The 22,279-nt window shown below is 45.7% G+C and overlaps 1 protein-coding gene across 1 annotated transcript in view; it reads left to right on the forward strand.

The window, feature by feature from the left end:
- LOC144129008 (corticotropin-releasing factor receptor 1-like) overlaps positions 1 to 22,279 on the forward strand; it is a 159,555-nt gene that overhangs the window by 101,850 nt on the left and 35,426 nt on the right. The window contains exon 5 of the mRNA XM_077662871.1: positions 3,914 to 4,046. Within this exon, the coding sequence (XP_077518997.1) occupies positions 3,914 to 4,046 (133 nt within the window). The remainder of the gene's footprint in view (positions 1 to 3,913; positions 4,047 to 22,279) is intronic.

The following is a 22,279-nucleotide window of genomic DNA, read 5'->3' on the forward strand; positions in this document are numbered from 1 at the left end:
CGCCTTGCTACTTTGAGCGGCTGAGAATGTAAGAAAAAAAACTGTTCACTCTTCGAACAAGCACGTGTAGCACAAAATAGCGCTTCAGTTACCTTTCGAAAATGTCGTGCTTAGTTTGTCAAAACATATAATGCTGCACCAGAACTCGATTCCCGGCATCCCTTTTATTTCTGTGCATATATTTGAACATTTATCCGCTTTCTTTTTTCTCTTGTGTTCTGTTATGAATCCACTCCCCCGCACGATGCTTCGGCGAGTGAGAGCGTGTAAAACAAATTAAGAAATTTGGTTCAGTAACTTTTTGTGTGTATAGAGGCTCAGGTTCCGTGTTGTTTTACATCTAGCAGTGAGCGCCAAGAAGCAAGTTGCAAATAAAGGGCGCTGGCAATATTAGAGCTCCTGCAGATGCTCGGTACAAGTTTTACGTTTCCCCCTGCAGAGGAGAGGGAAACAACACTGCTTTAATTAAGAAAATTTACTCTCATAACATCACAGTATGCGACTGGAAAGGGTATAATGCGCGTCATATAGAAGGATATCTATTGAAGCGAGAAGCAATAAAGCCGCACAGGCGCCTACGATGCCCGCTAGAAGCATTCACGCCACCCTCGTTGTTCCCCACCTCCTCTATTTCCTGAAAAGCAAACACTAGCGCTGCATTCACGCATTCTCGTAACCATGCAAATACGATGCTCCTTGAGTCGTATTTCTATGGCGTCTCGGCGAATGTGCACGAGAGGAAAAAAAGATAGGCCTTGGAAGGCGGAACTTTCTGTCTAAAGCGCAAACACGAATTCTTTGGCGTGCTCATAGCGTTAGTGTGCGTTAGTGTGTGTGAAAAAGAGTTTCGCGTCTTCTTCCTCTATTTTTCGCATTCATTTAGCGCGTGTTTGTTCTTGGTGTCGTTTGTGCGCGAACAAAAAATTCTTAAACTTCTCGACCGAGAGCTCGTTCGGCGCCTTTGTTTGTTTTCTTGTTTGTTGCTTTGTTTTTGTTTTTCATTCCACTTCTTTCCTCCCAAAAGAATTCTCTTTTCCAGCAGGGGGCGATACAGATCACTGCCATGTTTATTTCCGTCGTGTGTTCTGTTTCCATTCAGACATCCTCATGCTTGGTTTTCATAACACTAACCGTGCTTCTGGGCAATAAAATACTTACTGCGAAATGCGCTCGCCAGGAATAAAACAGCGAGTAAAAGGAATAGCCTGACAACAGCCACGCAGAGCCCGGTTGTGAAAAACAAACGGCTAAGTACAAAAACCGGCAAAGCGAGCAGCTCGCCGTTATGAGAGTTATGAAAGAAACGTTATGAACGAAACGTCAAGCGTTTATTGTTGTGCGCAGTTCAGTTGCGTTTTTGAGCGCTTGTTAGCGCATGTACACTGCGACATATACAAGAGGGAACACGAGAGACTTTTATTATTTCAAATACTTTATTATTTCGCGCGAACATGCTCGTATATACGCGCATGACAGTGTGACGTCACCTCCGCTAACACGCACGCATTTTAGAAACTCCGCGAAACGCTTTCGAGCGTTTTCATGCGGGCGCCCTGTAGCAGGTTTCGCTTGCGCGCATGACGTCTTGAAGTCGTGTGACTATAACCACGCCTCTGTGAGAAACAAAAGCAAACGTTAATGCGATATTATTTAAAGCCTCATTGGAGAAAAACACCCGGCGGCGTCCGACATCGTCTGTCATAAAATACGACGATTGCTCGACAGATTATGACGTCATGAGATCATGTGACTTGGCAAAGCGCTGATATGTCCAATGGCAGTGTGATGTTCGTGAGACTACGTGACAAGCTCGAGCTCGCAGACGCGCTGTCAGGTGAGCTGACAGTTGGCAGGTGCGCTGGTCACGTGACATAGCCAAGCGCAGTGGCGGGCTCGGCTGTCAGTTGGCAGGTGCGCTTGGATAGGTGGAGACGTATGTAGAGAGCTCTGCGTATAAAGCTGTAATGAAGCCAGAATCAAAACCACGTGTGGGAAAATCCCCGCAAGCATAGATGGCGACCACGGAAGCATGTCGCTGAAGGTGGAGTACCGGCGGCTGCACAGGTTCAGAGTATTCGACGACCATCAGTGACGAAAAAGGAGAATAAGGCAGAAAGGACTTCATACTTTAATAATATCACATTCTGAACACGTAATGTAACTAAGTGTCCCCTAATTTTTTTTTTCACCTAAAGCTCTCAGGTATCACATCTGAGATGCAAAGAGCCCTCTACGGTCTCTCTGCTATGTTTGTTCGTGTCTACTTGTGCTTTCACCTGCTCTCAGTTCTAAGCAACAACTAATCCAACGCTCAGTTACCTCTGCCGCCCTGCCGTTGTCCGTAAGCGCAGCCCCGCCCTCTAATAAGAGTGAGAAAGCAACTGTTACGATTAGCTGTTATGTTAGGACATAGTTTACTGAAACTTATTTCAAAGGACATTAAGAATCATGGACTTTTTCGACGTTTAGCGGCGTTTGTTCTTGCTCATAAATGTGCGTATAGGAATAAAGAAAAGATGGCGCTATCGAGCCTAATGGTTATTCTAATTTGCTATGGGCAAGGAACAGAGCAAACGATGCATCGTCAGTAAATTAGCGATACCGAACGAGTAAAAACAATTACGCGTCTTTGATAGGTACACTTCTCAGGCGACAACATCGAAAGGTTGCTTATTGTGCACTTTGCGACAGTCACGAAAATTAGACGAAGATAATTTGTGCTGTATTTTGGTCGCATTTCACCTTGCGTAACATCTTCTGTCCTATCATAGTGCAAAGAAATTCCAGTATGTTGTACTTACTATTTGTGTAGTGACTTGTAGGTGTTGGGCAGTAGCAGTAGCTTCGGGCAGCTTAGTTCTAAGGCCGACGAATTCATAGAGTTGCGAGCTTAACGGCTGAACTGGCGAACGAGCACAAATTGAAGGATTAAAGAATTACCATAACTAGTAAAGATTGATCTATTCACCTGCAGTGCTCTGCTAACCGCCCTCTGAACAATTTCATCGTCACGACTTTACCTGCTCTAAAATTGGGGCAGACGGCCGGTAGGTTTTCTTTAGAATGGAGAATTTGACAGCATTAATAGGTCGAGAACGACAACATCCTGTTATTAGACGCCTGCCAGCTGCTACATTCAATTCCAGACATCAGGGAGAGCAGAAGAGTCCATTACGTGTATTATGATCATTATTGAGCGACTCTAAGTGGATTAATACGGTCTTGCTAGCTTTATAATCCGGTGTCACTAATGGAGCTTAACGACAACCATTTCTCTCGAACGCAGCGCCAGCAAAATAGGCGTATTCACCAAAAAGGCCAAGAACGGTTCACCTCAGACCCTGCTTTGGAATATTTTTTTCCTTACTAATGCTCACAAAGAATACACAAGACGTGAACACACAGTTGCACAAGCTTCCGTCAATACAACCTGCATGCATCAGCTGCGCATTCATCCGATAAAGAGCACTTTATGAGCTCGGCCGAGCAGCTTCCATTCAGTATGTCCCATAACCACAACAGGAACTATTTACTGAGCCGTGCACTCACGCACACAGCGGCTGATGCCTTACTTTCGAAAGTAACAACCGTTTGCGGGCGTACGCAAAACAGGTGTGTCTGAAAATTTCACGTCCACAGTTTTAATGCATGGCTGCATCATCTGCGGTAACAATGCCTTGCGTAGTACAGCCGGCATTCTATTGTTGACTGTCTTTGCCCTGCTGCACACTTTTCGTGGGCGGCTATAATGACAGCGACGATATGATAACGATTATGGTGGTGTAGTGCAGGGTCAAAGGAAGAGTTAGACGTTCTTTCAAAGTTCAAGAGACAACCGCTTCTTGCATACATAATCGTATTTCCGGTCCTTGCAGTTCGGAGCGTAAGCTTGTTTTTTTTTTCTCATTTACAGGTCACTACAGTGCTCTCGGACACGAGTGCACCAGAACCTGGTGCTCGCGCTCGTGGTCCATGCCGTAATGCTGGTGGTGCTCTCCATGCCAGTGGTGCTCAACCCTCAGGAACCGACGCCATTCGCACAAATTGTGAGTTCATTTTAACAACTCTTTGTTCACTTCCACTAAAGCGAACCGGAAATGAAACGACACGTATCCTGAACGTACAGATGGTGTCAAAAATTTACATGCCAAGTGGTGCGCTTCTGGGTCATAGTGTCTTGCTCGTAATGCTGCCCCAGCGTTTTAATTTTGGCAAAACAGCTTTATTTTTGACAAAATCTGTGCTTGCTGCTGGGCTAGCCAGTGATAGTTAATGGCGGCTTGTTTTGTTAATATGCCTGCAATGACAGAGCGTGCGCATGCGCAGCAGACGCCATTCAATTGATCTAAAGACGCGGAAGGCAAAAAGAAGCGTTTGAGACATCTGCAAAAACCTTAGCAACACAACACATGACCCAAGAAATCCTCCCCCACGTCATAGAATTCTACAAAAGTCTGGCTTATGCATCGGCTTGAGAATTTTTTAACTAAAAAATAGACCGCAATAATTCGATATGACGTGACAAATATACATTTTAAACACACTTTTCTCGCTTCTCTTCAAAAAGAACACACTAAATTGCAAGACATCATCTCACAAATTTTACAGTCATCGTGAAAAAACTACAAAATGTACTGCATTATAAGTACATTGTTATACAAATATTATATATCTACATTATATTAAAAGCACTGGTTTTACATTTCGCTTTCAAAATAATCGCGTCTGCGTCTTTAAAATCCCCTGCGTCTTTAAAATTGATTTTGCCGTCACTTTTTCGCTAAGCTGCTGTGGGGGCTTCTGGTGGGTGCAGGCTTCCAGAGAGGTGGAGGTTGGTTCGCGAGTGATGAGTGGATGTGTTCTGGATGGTAAGGGTGGGTGAAGGGTGGAGGTTGGCAGTGGGTGAAGGCTTCCTGAAGGGTGGTGTGGGTGGAGATGGGTTGAGGTGGGTTGGTCGAGGCTTTACACACGGCGGCATTTTCGCTGAATGAGGGCTGTAACACAGTAAGAAGCTTCCAAAGGTTCACACGCTATCTAATTTCCACCGCGCTGTCTATTTCTACTTCTACCCTGGAACATTTTTATCTTAATACCGTGGCTCACAAATGCGGGCCGAGCAGGGCGGCGGTAAATGATTACGTACGTTTTATGCATGCTCACTTTGTCGCTCCTAAATGTAGCGACCACTATGTGCGCCGTATGGCTTTTCACATGACAGGAGGATATCGCAGGCCAATCCCACGGCGCACTTGAAATAAGGCTTGATGCGCGTCTTGTCGCAGCCAGCCCTCTCGTGAGCAGTAGCAATACGAGGGAGCAGCACGAATAAATTGTTCGGTGCAGGGAACACGTGAGCAGCGCCGTCTATACTGGCGACCTTTCTTTTTTTTTTCGTCTTTTGGCCACTTTGAAAATATACGACCCCACCTCAGGGCTTACTTATTTGTGAGAAACGTTTGCAGCACATGTGCGTGTGCTGGCCTTTTTAATCATGTAGGCAAGCTGTGTCGTCTGCTACCGCAACCGTGAGTTAGCGAAGGTAACCGGCCGGAGTAAGCCTTCCTGAGACGTTGTGACAACCTTCCTGCATCTTATGAGCTTATGAGAGCATGAGTTCACGAATGTTTATGCAATGCATAAGGTACATGAAATCCTCTCCCTACAAATCTGGACTTTGGGGAGTCATCGATCACCCGAAAAGTCAAGTACAGGATCTGAATAACTGCTGTGAGGTTTCTAAAGGACGCCCATTGGTAAAATGCATGCCTCGACCATGTTCTGAGAGAGAGTTAGGCTAAAATTACTTTAATGTACGGCAGGGCGCAACAGATCTTCGATCAGAAAATGTGACACAAAATTGGCGCCATGCGATAACCGATGCGCACTTTCTTTTCTGCAGAAATAACTGTTCGTCGAGATAATCATACCTGGACGAAAGAAATTTACGACAAAATTAAAAATTCCTTAGAGATAGACTTGCTTTCTGAAAGGAAGCTATACGCCACTATTCTGTGTGCAATTATTGACCCCCCCCCCCCCCCCTTCGTGTTAGATTGTTACCAGCTGCATGACGCTAACCTACTTCAATCCCTGCTATTACATTTTGATGCTGAACCCGCTCTTTTTTCTCGGACTTTTGCACTGACCATCGCCGACGTGTGCGGCAAATTTAAACCGGCACACAAAACCTCGTTTGCACAAGAACATCTGCAGAAAAAAAAATTAAAGAAGATTTAGTTATTTGAAAGACTGAAAAAAAAAACACTTTTTGGACAAGAAGAAAAAAAAGATGCAGACTTTAGTTTGTTTCTCACAGTTGCAGCACCCACTTATTCGCAAGTCCAATGTTACTGGACGAGGAAAGAACGGAAGGAGCGCAGCAGAAACCAAAGAATTGCTCTTTCTCTTTGTATTTGCTTTTCTGCCCGCCGTTAAGCGCCTGCGGGCGGCCGCGTGTAATGCGGAAGCGGTGGTCCGTAAATCTTGCAGTGGCCGGCATTGTGCCCTCGGCGGATAGGCAGCACAATCATGCATGCGCATACCGTCAGCGAAAATGAGGCTCCAGTTATTCCGCTAAAGAAAAGCCCAAAAATAAAGTTCATTACCATGCGCCTCGACCGTCAAGCTGCTATTTCGGGTCTATGCAGCACTTATTTATCTTTTACTTCTGTTTTTCAGCTCAGACACATATTTGTTACTTTTTCTTCCCATTCTTTTCGTAACACTTAATATTGCATATTTATTTTTTTCCCTTTCCGTAACAATGTTTCGAAGGAAGATAACAAGCCTTTGTGGCGCCGCTTATTACCTTGTCTTATTTGACCACGTTCCTGAGTACTCATACTTCATGCCTTCCTTGCATTGTTTGTAAATGCAATTTACGTGCGTATCCTTAAGCACTAGGCAGTGCACGTTATTTCCTCTCTCAACCAGGACTAACGTAGAGGAGTAATAATAATAATAATAATTGGTTTTTGGGGAAAGGAAATGGCGCAGTATCTGTCTCATATATCGTTGGACACCTGAACCACGCCGTAAGGGAAGGGATAAAGGAGGGAGTGAAAGAAGAAAGGAAGAAGAGGTGCCGTAGTGGAGGGCTCCGGAATAATTTCGACCACCTGGGGATCTTCAACGTGCACTGACATCGCACAGCACACGGGCGCCTTAGCGTTTTTCCTCCATAAAAACGCAGCCGCCGCGGTCGGGTTCGAACCCGGGAACTCCGGATCAGTATTTCCCGGGTTCGAACCCGACCGCGGCGGCTGCGTTTTTATGGAGGAAAAACGCTAAGGCGCCCGTGTGCTGTGCGATGTCAGAGGAGTAAGGGAACTGAAAATTTTCGAAATTTGTGTAGCGAAATTCCTGAACGAAAGTAATCTCGGCAATGTACAGAAATAAACAGATCGTTAGCTTTCACAACGCGCATAATTTCTCTTTTCCTTGGCTTTTTTTCTTCGGGAACCTCAGCCTCCACGCGACTGCTTGTCTGTTGTCTAATGTCGCGTCTGCCGGGAGTACCAGTCCACGCTCCAATCTATAATGCTGCGTGATCTGCCCGTATTTTAGCATGCTCTCTCCGCTACCTCGGTCATCGAGGGGCCCTGTAGCAACTCGGCGGTAGAGATCTCGAGCCAGCTCGTGAGCCGCCTCGTTGCCGGGGACGGCTTCGTGCGCCGGAGTTCAAATTATTTTAATTTTCCTATCAAACTTTCTCTGGCCTAGGATTCTGGCCGCTAAGGGCGAGATCCTTCCCTTGCTAAAATTTTGTATGGCAAACTGATGACAAACTTCGCTTCCGTTCCAACGCAAGCTAACGCGATCGCAATTTCGTCGGCAACTTCTATGCTCCACCCGCGCAAAGTGGCAGCTGTCACGGGATTGCCCCGGCTGCTGAAGACCGTTGCCACCATAAAACCGCCACCACCTCCCACCGCGTCGACATAGGCCACCGCATGTTTCGAAATTTTGCCGAATCTAATTTCTAATGCCTCGGCTCATTTTTCATCAAGTGTTTGTTATATTCCGGGTGCATGTGAATTGGCCGGAGGGGAATGATCAGATTATGTCTGACTTCCCTATCTACTTCCACCTTTTGCGTTGAACCCCTATCCGGTTTTATTCCAACTTTGATCAGAATGGCTCTTTCTGTCCTCGTGGTGCCAAGTCTCTCCATTTGAGAGGTTCGCACCGCCTCCGCCAATTATGCCCATGTGTTGCGTACCCCTAGAGCCATCAGTCTCTCTGTGGATGTGCACATGGGTAGACCCAGCTCTCTCTTTACGTATTTTCTCATTAGAGACTCAATCCTTTCTTTTTCCACCGCTATGCAAACTTATACTTATCCGCACCTGGTTACGGCGAACCACATGTTCCCCTAGGCCAGGAGCGATAAATGCAGTCTTTGTGGGGCGAGAGGGACCCTTGACCACATATAAGGGAATGCCCGCAATCTCCCGGGGGACGCACAATATAGACAGTAGAGACACCTGGAAGACCCTGCTGCGCAGCTCGGACCCTGCGCCCCAGCTCCTGCCCGTCCAACTAGCTGAAGAGGCTGCTGGGACCCAAGACCTCCCAGCCTGCATCTGAGGCGGCGGCACCCGCCCCCTGACCTGCGTGTTGGGGGGTGGGTAGATCCCCTTATTCGTTGGACATTAAAGTTTATTCCATTCATCCATTAAGAACCTCCGCTCGTCGATCGACATGTCAGTAGTGCATAAAAATACAAAAAGACAAAAGAATCAACACAGGATGAAGCTAATACAATTTAGTGCTGCAGTTGTGTTTTTACGCATTAACGTATAACATTAATTGTTATAAGCTAGTAAATTGTCTAAGGTTGGATAGTTAAGTTATTACGCGGTGAGAGCTATTGAATTTTTCTTTTTATTTCATAGAACTATGAAAATTTTTAGATTGAATGTCATTCATTCCAGATGAATGACATGCTTTTTCCATGCTCCAAGAGACAAAAAGAAGTGGAGAAAAGGTTCGCAGTACAATTATGCTGAGTTGCCTACGCCTGCAGGCTCGGCACACAATGGCGGAAGCCTGAAACAGGCGGCTCGAGAGGCAGCGAGCTTGAACTAGAGGACTTACACCTCTGAGAGGACGCGCTGATTGGTCCGGACGCGGCAGGCCGGAGAGCTATTGACGAGAACGGGGCGTCATCTGGCGCCGGTGGGCCGCGATAGGTAGGCAGTAAGCGGTAGCGGCACGCGCTATGTTATAAGTACCTAAATTCACGACTCACGCATTTCTTACCGCTTCGCGATAGAAGGTGTTCTGTAGAAATATTTCTTCACTGGAAAGTACAATACATCTTTATTTTCCATAAATAACTGTATGGTCTCTTGGGCTAACGGATGCACAAAAACCTTGACGAGGCTCAAGAGACCATTTACATGGCAGCAGCATAATGAAAGCAGTGGAAATCTCACTACTGAACAATATTAAAGACAAGAACTTGGCAATAAACGTGACAGATTAGAACAATGGTAATATGAAATAATGTAACGAGCAATCAACTAAAAGAGTTCCTCGTAGAACAATGAAAATGCTACGTAGAAGACGACGATGAGTGGGAAGTGCCGTGGAACGGAGCGCTGGAGCTTCTCGGGCATAAATCGGCGAGAAACGATTTTGCTCGGGCCATAAACTCGGAACCTCCGGATTGGGGCTTTTGCACTAAAAAAAAAAATTCGGGCTACGCCTGGACTGTCTCACATCAGGAATGCATGCGTGCTGTGGCGTGTTTTGTTTTCATGCATACACAGCAAGCCCGACCCGTGGGCAAACTTTAATGCGCTCATTTTGTTGCGTCAGCATTAAGCTCTAAAGTGACAACAACGGTAACGTATCGTCTGCGGCATGTCTACTTGGAGTATAATAATAATACTAATAATAATAATTGGTTTTGGGGGAAAGGAAATGGCGCAGTATCTGTCTCATATAACATTGGACACCTGAACCGCGCCGTAAGGGAAGAGATAAAGGAGGGAGTGAAAGAAGAAAGGAAGAAAGAGGTGCCGTAGTGGAGGACTCCGGAATAATTTCGACCACCTGGGGATCTCTAACGTGCACTGACATCGCACAGCACACGGGCGCCTTAGCGTTTTTCCTCCATAAAAACGCAGCCGCCGCGGTCGGGTTCGAACTCGGGAGCTCCGGATCAGTAGTCGAGCGCCTGTTCTCGGTGTCACGACACGATAATATGCTTATTTTTATTTTCTCTTTGTGGTGGTGGTGTGATGCGTTCCAGATGAGGCAGCTAAGGCGGATATAATAAAGGAGGAAGCCAGCGTTGGCACAAGCACAGACATTCACACTTAACGCACGCGATGAGAAAATCAACCACACAAAAACTATCACGCGAACAACAAACGCGGACATAAAAAGCTCATGCGAGCGAGCACGAAAGCACTTGAGACAGAGGCCAAAAACGCATGCTTGAACTGTGCAGACAACGCATAACAAAGAAAGGCAAATTGATAAATAGTGTAGTTCAGTTTGTAATAAGGGAGTAATTACTCATTCAGTTCAGTTCAGTTTATTTCAGTTTAGTTTAGTTTAGGTTTTAGTTTAGTTTTCAGATTACTTTAAATTAGTTCGGGTTTAACGTCCCAAAGCAACTCAGGCTATGAAGGACGCCGTAGTGAAGGGCTTCAGAATAATTTCAACCACCTGGGGTTATTTAACGTGCACTGACATCGCACAGCACATGGGCCTCTAGAATTTCGCCTCTATTGAAATTTGACCGCCGCGGCCGAGAATGAACCCGCGTCTTTCGGGTCAGTAGCCGAACGACATGACCGCTGAGCCACCGCGGCAGCCTAAAAAGATAAATAGCCAATTCTTGATGGAGACCAAATGCAAATGGCGCCATTGAAGTGTGCGATGCCATCAATGTGATCATCATCCTTCTTCAATGGTCAAACTTCATGAAGCGCTGGTGGTCAGTCGCATAATGTATCAATTATCTTTAACTTCCCTCTCGGCACCACAGCTTGAACGTCTCGAAGTGTTCCACAGAAAGGGCCTAAGAAGAGCCATTGGAGTTCCTCAGGCGGCTGCGAACAAGGCAGTACTTCATGAGTCTCTATCGAAACGTCTTAGCCTTGTCGCTTCTCAGAGACTACTAATGCAGCTTGGGCGCCTAGGAGAGACGGTAGCTGGGCAATCCCTTCTCCAGCAGCACTGCAAGAGATATAATTCGAAGGCCTACTTGGCACTTAATACTCATAGTTCTTTAGGCATTAATGTCCGAAGGCAAAGGAAACGGTTGAAACCCCCCTGGTCTTTTCCGACCCTTGACTGTAAGCTCACAATTCCCCATGTGAGCGCCAAGCGCAGCTCTCCTTTGCCAAAAACGCGTTCGCTTGTACTTGAACATTTGGAAACCGAGTATGCTCGCCATCTTCAAATTTTCACGGATGGTTCTATGGACAAGGTCAAAAAAGCTAGCGCCAGCGGCTTTAGTAGCGACAGCTACATTACGGTAGCAGTTGGAACCTTCCGAGTGGCTGCGCCGCCAAGCTGCCACGTGGTCGGTCATGTGGTGCGTAGCAGCTGCCGGCGGCGCGACGCCGTGGCTGATCACGTGGTTCATCACGTGGTAGGTCACGTGACCAAGTTCCACTCAGCCAGGTGTAGCTATCGCGTCACTCCAGGTTTAACCAGAGCTAAACCAACGCCAATTTTTTACATTCCTTCTTTGGACTGTAAGTGGTCTGTACGCTTTACTGCTGTCGTATCCTCCACAACGGCCGAAAGTGTTGCTATTGAGGCGGCTTTAAGGAAGTTAGGGTCTTGTCCGGCTCAACCTTTTGTCATCCTAACTGATTCAAAATGTGCCCTTCAGAGGTTAGAGCACGGTTTCCCTACTGATGCCTTGACTATAAGCTTTCTATGCTTGGTGCAGAATCTGTACAGCAGAGGATTTACTGTAAACTTCCAATGGATGCCCTCTCACATAGGCACATAGGAGTCAGAGGCAGACAGTCTCGCCCATAAAGCTCTGTCCAGAAATTCATGAAAAAAGTGCCTCAAAATGGAAAAAGTGTCTTCAGAGAAACGGTGCTCGATCATTTTAGTACCCTGTAGAGTGCGCCCCACAAGCCATGTGTGACCAAGGGACCGAGAAGATCCCAGGCCACTCTCCTGCATCGAATACGCACGGGCTCTGCTCGTTCTTCTGCCTGGATGCATAAGATGGGCAAGGCATCGCCTTCGCTCTGTTCTTTATGTGGTGTGTGCGGGGATATCGAACATTATATTTTGTACTGCCCAGAGTAAAACGCAGAAAGGTATGTGATGTTAGCTTCCTTCAAGAAGACAGGAACCCGTTACAGTACAGTTCAGGACATTGTCTACCCAAGTGGAAACCAGACATGCTGCACGCCAGGAGGCTGCACGCCTTCTTTTACCATTTCTGGAAGACACTGATCTTGCCCCTAGATGGTGACAGCAGGAACGAACTAGGGTCTACTGTGATTGAATGTGTGCGTAGATGGTGTCTTCTCGAGTGGATTATGTTATACTGTGAGTGAATGTGTGCATGGATTGTGGCACTGCAATGGCCTATGTTCTACTGTGACTGAATATGTGCATAGATGGTGACTTCTGGAGTGGACTTTTTTCTGCTGCGAGTGAATGTGTGCATAGATGGTGACTGCGAGAGTGGAATATGTACTATTATAAGTGACTGTGCATATAGCGGGGCAGATATGACAGGTTTTAGGTCGTTATTAACATATAAGTGACGCTACGGTGGAGCAATTGCCGGCAGACCAAGCAAGGCTAATCCCACCAGTAGCATACAACTCAACTCAACTCAATGTGATCATGAAGTCGAGAGATTTAAAAAACGGCGGAGCTCTCCGTCGAAGAGAAAGAAAAGAAGAACATTATTGTTTTAAGTTTCAGATTACGTGATGGCAAACCTTTATCTCAAAGATCTGCCCGTTTCTTTTTTCGAAGGAATTCTCAAAATATATATCCTTCTTTATTTTCAGTCCCTCACGAAACCGCGAACGCGCATTATAAATGTGCGTATTTGGGAATAGTGGCATGAAAATTGTGGTGCATATAACTTCTGCGCCAAGAAAAAAATTTAAATTGTTTTTCCGGTTGAGGTTCCCAACTTAGCATCAACCATTCATTAACGCTGCCACATTTTATTTTACGCTTCCGTCGGGACTAGATTCATTTCATCCCAGGTTGGCGCATCATTCATTTCCGGCTTCCAACTTCAGCAGGCTCAGGATGCAAATTGTCAGCCTGGATGTTTTCTTACGGCCACACGCTTCAGTGTCAGAACACCCCCCTCCCTCCCTGCCCCCCCCATAAACAAAAATAAAAACACTCATATATCGTTGGACACCTGAACCGCGCCGTAAGGGAAGGGATAAAGGAGGGAGTGTTCCTTTCTTCTTTCACTCCCTCCTTTATCCCTTCCCTTACGGCGCGGTTCAGGTGTCCAACGATATATGAGACAGATACTGCGCCATTTCCTTGCCCTCCAAAAACCAATTATTATTATTATCAAGAAAGATGCCAAGTCTTCCCATGTTATTTTCCGCATTAATCATAAAGGGCAAGTGTTAGCTACAATATCGTGTTTACAGAGAAGTAAATTGTAAATTGTAGGGTTCAATGCCCCAAAGCGACGACGCATGGGCTATGAAGGACGCTTTAGTGGAGGACTCTGGATTAATTGAGACCATCTGGGGTTATTTAACGTGCGCTGACATCGCACAGCACGCGAGTGTTTTCGTATTTCGTCTCCAGCGAAATACAGCTACTGTGGCCCGGATTGAACTCGAGACTTACCGATCAGCAGCTGCACGTCAAAGCCATTAAGCCAGCGGGCTGGTACAAAGAACAAGAACCATCTCTTCAGTCTTATCAAAATTATTAAATCCGAACAGCGCCGTTAAAATGTCCACGTCGCGACAAGACATTATCAGGAAATTAGCAGCGTTATCGTTGATTTTAACAATGAGATGGGTGTTACTGTTCGAGATGCTGCAAGGGGTAAGGCAGCGAGCACTTAACTGTTGGTAGCGCAATAATCTATGACAACAGGCTCCATGAGCTTTCGTTGTGTGTTTGAAAAGTATTAGTAGTAGTATTAGTAGTAGTAGTAGTAGTAGTAGTAGAAGTAATAATAATAATAATAATAATAATAATAATAATAATAATAATAATAATATTAATAATAAAGGGAAGGAAAATGTTTTTCCTAGCCCTGGCATCTGCCATCGATACTGAAGCACCTGAGCTGGGGCAGCGGAAATACAGGATAGCAGGTAGAATGGAGTAAAGAAATGAAAGAGATGAGGGGGCAAGAAGAGAGGATGGGGGAGAGGCAATATAAACAAAAACTATTTACACAATAAAAATATGTACCCGCCGCGGTGGCTCAGTGGTTAGGGCGCTCGACTACTGATCCGGAGTTCCCGGGTTCGAACCCGACCGCGGCGGCTGCGTTTTCATGGAGGCAAAACGCTAAGGCGCCCGTGTGCTGTGCGATGTCAGTGCACGTTAAAGATCCCCAGGTGGTCGAAATTATGCCGGAGCCCTCCACTACGGCACCTATTTCTCTTTCTTCTTTCACTCCCTCCCTCATCCCTTCCCTTACGGCGCGGTTCAGGTGTCGAACGATATATGAGACAGATACTGCGCCATTTCCTTTCCCCAGAAAACCGATTATTATTATTATTATTAATAACAATATGTACAGGTTGTACGCGTGATAAGTTCATGATGAAAACTGAAAAACCGTTTTTTGAGGAAAGGAAATGGCGCAGTAATTGTCTCACATACCTCGGTGGACACCTGAACCACTGCATAAGAGAAGGGATAAAGGAGGGAGTGAGGAAAAAAGGAAGGAAGAGGTCCTGTAGTGGGGGGCTCCGGAATAATTTCGACCGCCTGGGGATTTTTAACGTGCACTGACATCGCGCATCGTGTGTATCGCCTCCATCGAAGCGCGGCCGCCCGGGAACTCCGGCTCAGTAGCCGAGCGCCCTACCCACTGAACCACCGCTCCTTTGCTTAATTTAGACAGAAAGCAACGTGCTTCTCTACTCGTTGTTGTGCGGAAATGGGACGCCATTCTTTTCACTTGAAGCGTTGCCTTTCGTACCGGATGATATATAAAAGACCACGAGCAGTACACTGAAAATTTTTCGGTCTAGTGACACGACCAATGTTTCTGACGTCCGCGGGCAGGCAGTTATTGGACGCCCTCCAGCTGTCACTCTCGCCGCAGACATCCCACAACTACGTGAGATGTTTCCTTATATTTTCTCGCTACCCCAAGAAGAAACCAATTTCGGGATTTCACCCCCTGCATTGCTCCGGGCTATTCCACCAACACAGCGCGAAGAAAGCGAGGAGTGGAAAGGCGGGAGATCGCGCGGGCTCCTCTGTAGCGAGGACGACGTACAAAGAAACATTGACCAAAAACTTTGTTGACAAGCGGCAGCTGAAATCAATTTTAGTCGTCCGGCTGCAAATATTGGGCGGCATTCAATTCCGTAGAAGCGATTGAGGCGCCTCAGGTCTTTCTGGCTTTCTGAAGAAGTAAACACGCAATACAATTCCTTTCTCTTGTTTAGCTAAAAACGTGCAAATCTGTTATTATTAGGTGACGTTCTTGTGAAAAAGGAATAAGATACGCTGAGCCTTACACCGTGGCAAATCTCTTCTCGTGAAAGACAGTCGGAGGCTAGCGTACTTAAATTTCCGCTACCTGACACAACAGAACGTCCGTCAACTTTCCGAGAAGCAAAATAACTGTTAATAATCAGTGCACTGTGAAGCAAGCGGAGTTTATCCAGTGTGCAGTGTCGTTACCGTTTAACTATCTGGCAAGAAACAGGGGTTAGACCGTGTTATTTTGCGCTAATTGAGCCCTGAACCGTAGCTGAGAAATCCTGTTCCGAAAGAGCAGTAGACTGGAGTAAGACTTAACTAGTTTAAACGCCGGAACTAGCGTTTTTGTGACTGCTTACGAAAGGTGCGGAAAAAGAAACAGTGTGAGTTCCAAAGAAATCGCGTTCATGTTTATAACTTTCATGACTTTAACGATATATTTTACTCAATTTGACCACACTGTTACCTGCTCTGTCACATTCAACGTGTACTGAACGAGACTAATGGCAAATATGATCGAGCATCACGAGGTACAATTTTTCAAGCTGTTGAATAATTCGCCCTCCTTTCGAGAACATCAGGCGCACGAATTGGTGCTCTCAATTTTAAAGCTGTTCTTTTCGGTCACCAGCTCTACATTACTTTCCTTTTTTCTTTTATTCGCCTTAATTGAGTTTCAACTGGATTTTAATGACTTACTTGTACCGCTCAGAATCACAGACTAAAAATTCACAAATTTGTAGCGTCTTTCCGAATACGGCATTTGGGTGCAGGTAAGGTAAGATTTAGTTCAGCTAGATGAGCAACGGAAATTATTTCCTGCACCTAAACATTTCCAACGCAAAAATTACATAGGTACTAGTCTAATCAACTCGCTGACAAACAATCAGAAACAATAATAATAATAATTGGTTTTGGGGGAAAGGAAATGGCGCAGTATCTGTCTCATATATCTTTGGTCACCTGAACCGCGCCGTAAGGGAAGGGATAAGGGAGGGAGTAAAAGAAGAAAGGGAGAAGAGGTGCCGTAGTGGAGGGCTCCGGAATAATTTCGACCACCTGGGGATCGTTAACGTGCACTGACATCGCACAGCACACGGGCGCCTTAACGTTTTTCCTCCATAAAAACGCAGCCGCCGCGGTCGGGTTCGAACCCGGGAACTCCGGATCAGTAGTCGAGCGCCCTAACCACTGAGCCACTGCGATTGGTGCTCTCAATTTTAAAGCTGTTGTTTTCGGTCACCAGCTCTACATTACTTTCCTTTTTTCTTTTATTCGCCTTAATTGAGTTTCAACTGGATTTTAATGACTTACTTGTGCGGCTCAGAATCACACACTAAAAATCCACAAATTTGTAGCGTCTTTCCGGATAGGGCATTTGGGTGCAGGTAAGGTAAGATTTAGTTCAGCTAGATGAGCAACGGAAATTATTTCCTGCACCTAAACATTTCCAACGCAAAAATTACATAGGTACTAGTCTAATCAACTCGCTGACAAACAATCAGAAACAATAATAATAATAATTGGTTTTGGGGGAAAGGAAATGGCGCAGTATCTGTCTCATATATCTTTGGTCACCTGAACCGCGCCGTAAGGGAAGGGATAAGGGAGGGAGTAAAAGAAGAAAGGGAGAAGAGGTGCCGTAGTGGAGGGCTCCGGAATAATTTCGACCACCTGGGGATCGTTAACGTGCACTGACATCGCACAGCACACGGGTGCCTTAACGTTTTTCCTCCATAAAAACGCAGCCGCCGCGGTCGGGTTCGAACCCGGGAACTCCGGATCAGTAGTCGAGCGCCCTAACCACTGAGCCACTGCGATTGGTGCTCTCAATTTTAAAGCTGTTGTTTTCGGTCACCAGCTCTACATTACTTTCCTTTTTTCTTTTATTCGCCTTAATTGAGTTTCATCTGGATTTTAATGACTTACTTGTACGGCTCAGAATCACACACTAAAAATTCACAAATTTGTAGCGTCTTTCCGGATAGGGCAATTGGGTGCAGGTAAGGTAAGATTTAGTTCAGCTAGATGAGCAACTCAAATTATTTCCTGCACCTAAACATTTCGAACACAAAAATTACATATGTACCAGTCTAATCAACTCGCTGGCAAACAATCAGAAACAAGAAAACAAGAATAAAACCATGATCATTAGCAAAATAAAATGTTTTCAATGCTTAAATAACCAGTATAACCTTTTCTTTTCTAGTACCTCCCCTTCAATGTGCATGGTTTGTCTTTGCTTGCACATGAAACAAGCCCCTTTTCTAAGCATACCGGTCCGGTTCATCACAAATTTAATTAGGTCTAGTCGAGTGCATCCCAAGTGCAAAAATATTCAAGTCGCAAAAACTGCAAGAAAGAACTCCTGACGCACTAACTGCCCGTGGGCTGCCAGGTAACATCTGAATACTTCATCTTTCCGTACATTCTGCGTCTAGCAGAGATCAAAATACGCTAACACATGTCTCTCTTGGAGTCTTGCCTAGTTCCAATGTTTTTCGAAAAGCCGGAGGAGGAGGAAAGTGGGAGAAGGGGGGGGGGGTTGAAGGGGCTCTTACTCGAAGTGGTTGCACTGGTCTTCTTTTCGCTTGTTCGTTGTCGGTTCGTAACATCGAAAGAAGAGCCAGTACCCGGCGCAGTACGATTACGAAACTTTGCGGAGAAACAGCGGCAGTCGTTTCCTCGCAGGGGGAAAACAAACAAAAAGAGACGCTCAAATGTTTGCCTTGCCAGTGCTATGGAGGACGAGCAGGCCTGGATGTTGAAATGTTTTAAATGAAGCTTCTCGCTCTCACCGTATGCTTACACTTCTCCTCGGTTTATTCACAAAACACCGCACACTTCCTTTGTCGGTTGTTTCTTCGTTATTCTGTTCTTAGGCCGCGGCGGCCTGCTGCCCGCTCACTCGAGATTCCTCCGTTCTCTTTTTTTGTATTTTTTCGTTTCCTCCCGACCTCGCAGCAGCTCGCCGACAGGCCATATTTTCGCGGCGGCTGCTGCTCGCGGTCTCGCTACTGCCCGGCGAGTCCGCGTTTTCCGCCATGCTTGCACACGCGTAAGTCAGCGGTGTCGAAAACCCCGGCTGGCGTGGTGGAACGGAAAAAGTGACCTGGAGGAGCTACCTTCTCGAGATAACCCCTCGAAGTTTGGGTGAAGTTGAAGTGCACGTGACGTTATCTCTTGGGGGAAATGTATGGATGCGAAGAATTGTGTTGCGAAACATAGATTCACACAAAGTTTTAAGGCGCTCTTTTTCTCACTACGTGCACATCATAGCCTTAAGACGTAGAACCGGACGCACGTGCCTACGAAGTCCTTTTAGGGCATTCCGTAACCCACTTTTGTAACTTATAAGGGTGTTAATTTTTCCCTGTACACGGACACGAAAAAGAAATAGAAAATATGCGTACCACGTTATTTCTCAAGAAGCGCTCAGAAATAACGTATGTGCCGCAGCATTTCTAGGAATTCCGTAAACCGCTTATATTATTGTTTAGAGCGTTATATTTGCAATAGATGGACGCTGGGAAACAAAAGAAAACGTGTACTATATGACTTATTACTTAACGCTCAAGAGTAATGTGTGCGGCATCATTTCACTTGTCTAAGTACTTCTTTGTTGTGCTTATCAAGGTGGGTCGACAGGCATTTAATACTTCCCTTACGTTATGTTCTGCATCTAGAGTAGTTCATTTAGTCCTTAATAATCTTATATAAACAAAGTAGCGAAATGACTTCCATCAAGTTCAATTAAGGAAGATCACTCCCACATTGAGATTGTGCAAATGGTGATGATGCCAACATGAATATCGCTTGCACTTTGCCATTGTTTCAGCCATATGGTCACTCTACCATTATAATTAACAAAACTCTTCTTTTCCGGTTCACGTGGCGATTCTTGTGTCCCTTTCCTACTACTGTGACTGTGCAGGCAGGCATATTGCCGAGCACACGAAAGTTGAAGCATTAAACAGCGGCGCCAGTATTCTGTTAGTATCCAAGAGGCCTTAACTACAAATATTATTCCAAGATTGGAATTTCGCGTGCTGTCATAACATACCACTTCGAAGTTTCGACAAGGAACACGCAAGCCTTGCCGCTTAATAAACCCTCGAGGTACTTCTAGACGATTAGAATGCCCTGCGGGACGCGAAAAACTAATTTCTAAAAGCGAAGCTGAACTACTCGGGGATAAGTTAACAACCTAACTGAAATCTAGTTAGATTTTGGGCTGGCTAGCCAACAGAGCCTGCTGAACTGAAGGCCTCTTCTCGCTAGGCAGCGATACGGCAACAAAAGTTTTCGCTCATTAACGACTTTCTTTTACTGATATTGCAAGAGCCGAAGTATGTGTGAAGGGCTACGGTCCAAGCCGTGCTGGTTTGTGAAAGATATTTTAACAACAGTAGGCTGATGCAGCAGCTTTTCGCGATATTTCTAAAACCCTTTAATTTCATCCAGGACGATAACATTTTAACTTCAGTAAGGAAGAAATTAGCCATATACGGGGCATGTTTCTATCCACAGGCAAACAAGGCTGTACTCTTCTTAGAGTGAAAGTGCGCATCACAATAAATTTAAAACATTATTGGCTGCTGCTATTATGTTTTGTAGTGCATTACGTGTTCAGTCATATAGAGTCATTGCAACCGTGGAAAGTATAGGGGAATGTTTTTCAATTTTCTTGCAGTATTGATCATTAGAAAAGAAGCAGTGTAACCATTTTCTATCTGAGAGATTATTCATTACAAATTAGAACAACAATCACATGCCCACGGTTGAGACCAGAACCCACGGCCTCCGCATGTCGCGTGCAGTGTTTTACCAGCTGAGATATGGCGTTTCCTGTCCGGCTTTTTACTTTCGGGGGTATTTGCGTTGCAGATAACCTTACTTTCAGAATGCTCGCCAGCGCCACCCTCAAACATAGCGCCCAACGTAGAAATGCCTTGTTATACGGAGAGTGTCATGTAGAACGTGATCGAACGGTGAGGGAGAGAGTGGTGTTAGAACCCTCTTGCATTTCCTGTGGCATCAAGACTGCTAGAATCGAGGCTGTTGTTAGGCTAATTGAACCGGGATGTTAACCGGATTTTCGTTAAGCCGTGGCGCAAGGATCAGATTAAAACATAAAATTTGTCTCTGTGGTCGATCGGCACGCTACCATCACAGAAATCCCGTGAACCCGGGCGCCCTCTCTCATACAACTATCACCAGAATATAGACTTTTGCGAAAACTGAGCTGCTTTGTATTTCGCTCGGCAACCTAGAATGCAACAGTTGAATCCTTTCGTGCATACGCAGCGGTTCTAGAGAATAATTAGGAAAAAATTAGGCGTAGGAAAAAATAATGCTTGATGCTCTAGGCGGCAGCCAACAAATCCGCGGAGATCTTGCCCCTAAAAATCACACAACTTTCTTTTCAGGAGCCCGTTACTTAAGTCTGCGGAAAGTGAGTCAGTCCATTACTGAAAATCATTCCGTGTTTGTATTTCCTATCAACGCTCTGAGAGGCTGCATATAAGCAAGAAATGTACCGCAGCGGTGGGCTAGTGGTTTGAGCATCCGCCTCGCATGCGGGGGGTGCGGGGTTCGATCCCCAGTGACGTCGGGCACCTAGCGATGATACAATGGGTACAAGCTTTTTCTTTCCTGGTGCTCAGCTTCTTTAGGGTGAAATGCTTGGGAAATGGGTCTTTTACCCCACCTTGTGCAATGAAAACTACCTTGTACCATGACGCTCTTTGGCCAAAGCTGTCCTTGCGTCATAAAAATCCATCATCATCATCATAAGTGAGAAATATAGTAATGTACTATACATATATTTATTCGGTTCGTATGTATACACCAGCTTGGCTTTGAAGCCTGGGTTGTTGTATGCCTCTGTCTCTAACCAGCAGCAGTACACTTTCTCTTGTTAACGAAGACATTCGCTTGCTCCGCCCTCTTTTTTATTTTGTACGCTCGACGCATCTGTAGCAGCGTATGTATTGACTTTCTTATAGCGTCGGCAGAGCACACAAGATACCAGGAAAAGCTTCCTTCTCGAGCGGCAGTCGGTGCCGTCAGCTTCCAGACCATTCATTGGCAGCTGGCGTCATCTGGTGCTGATGTTGCTGTTGCTGCTCCTTGTGGCCCGACAGAGAAAGATTTGTTTTGCGAGCGCTTCCTTTTTTCGGCTTGTGCCTTTATAAACACCACTCCGAGGAAATGTTTTTGGTACACAGGGCGGGAAAACGACCTCCTGACAGGAACTTCTTGCACCGCCGCACCCTTTCCCTCGTGCGTTCAGCAGACTCGGTTTTTCACCATTGCGAAGCCCGGAAAGCGCACCGCGGGGTACAGAAGGAATTTGCTTCGAATCGAGCAAATTTTGGTCGATTGAAGCCCCTGAGCGATCATCGAGTGTTGTTGGGCGGCTGTTTCTTCGTGAAGCGGATTCGAAACTATTTTTGATAATCAGATTCAATCAGTCCCATAATAATAGCCTTTCAGTAGCAGTATTTTCCCTCGCGCATACCCTGTACGTTCCCTAATTTAAGGGGGAATTCAAGCGGATAGCAAAATATGCAAGGTTCCGAGCGTAAGCGCTTATGCTGCGGCTTCAGGTTACACA

The sequence above is a fragment of the Amblyomma americanum genome, chromosome 4, assembly GCF_052857255.1.
Source record: "Amblyomma americanum isolate KBUSLIRL-KWMA chromosome 4, ASM5285725v1, whole genome shotgun sequence".
In the NCBI taxonomy this organism is placed as follows: Eukaryota; Metazoa; Arthropoda; class Arachnida; order Ixodida; family Ixodidae; genus Amblyomma; species Amblyomma americanum.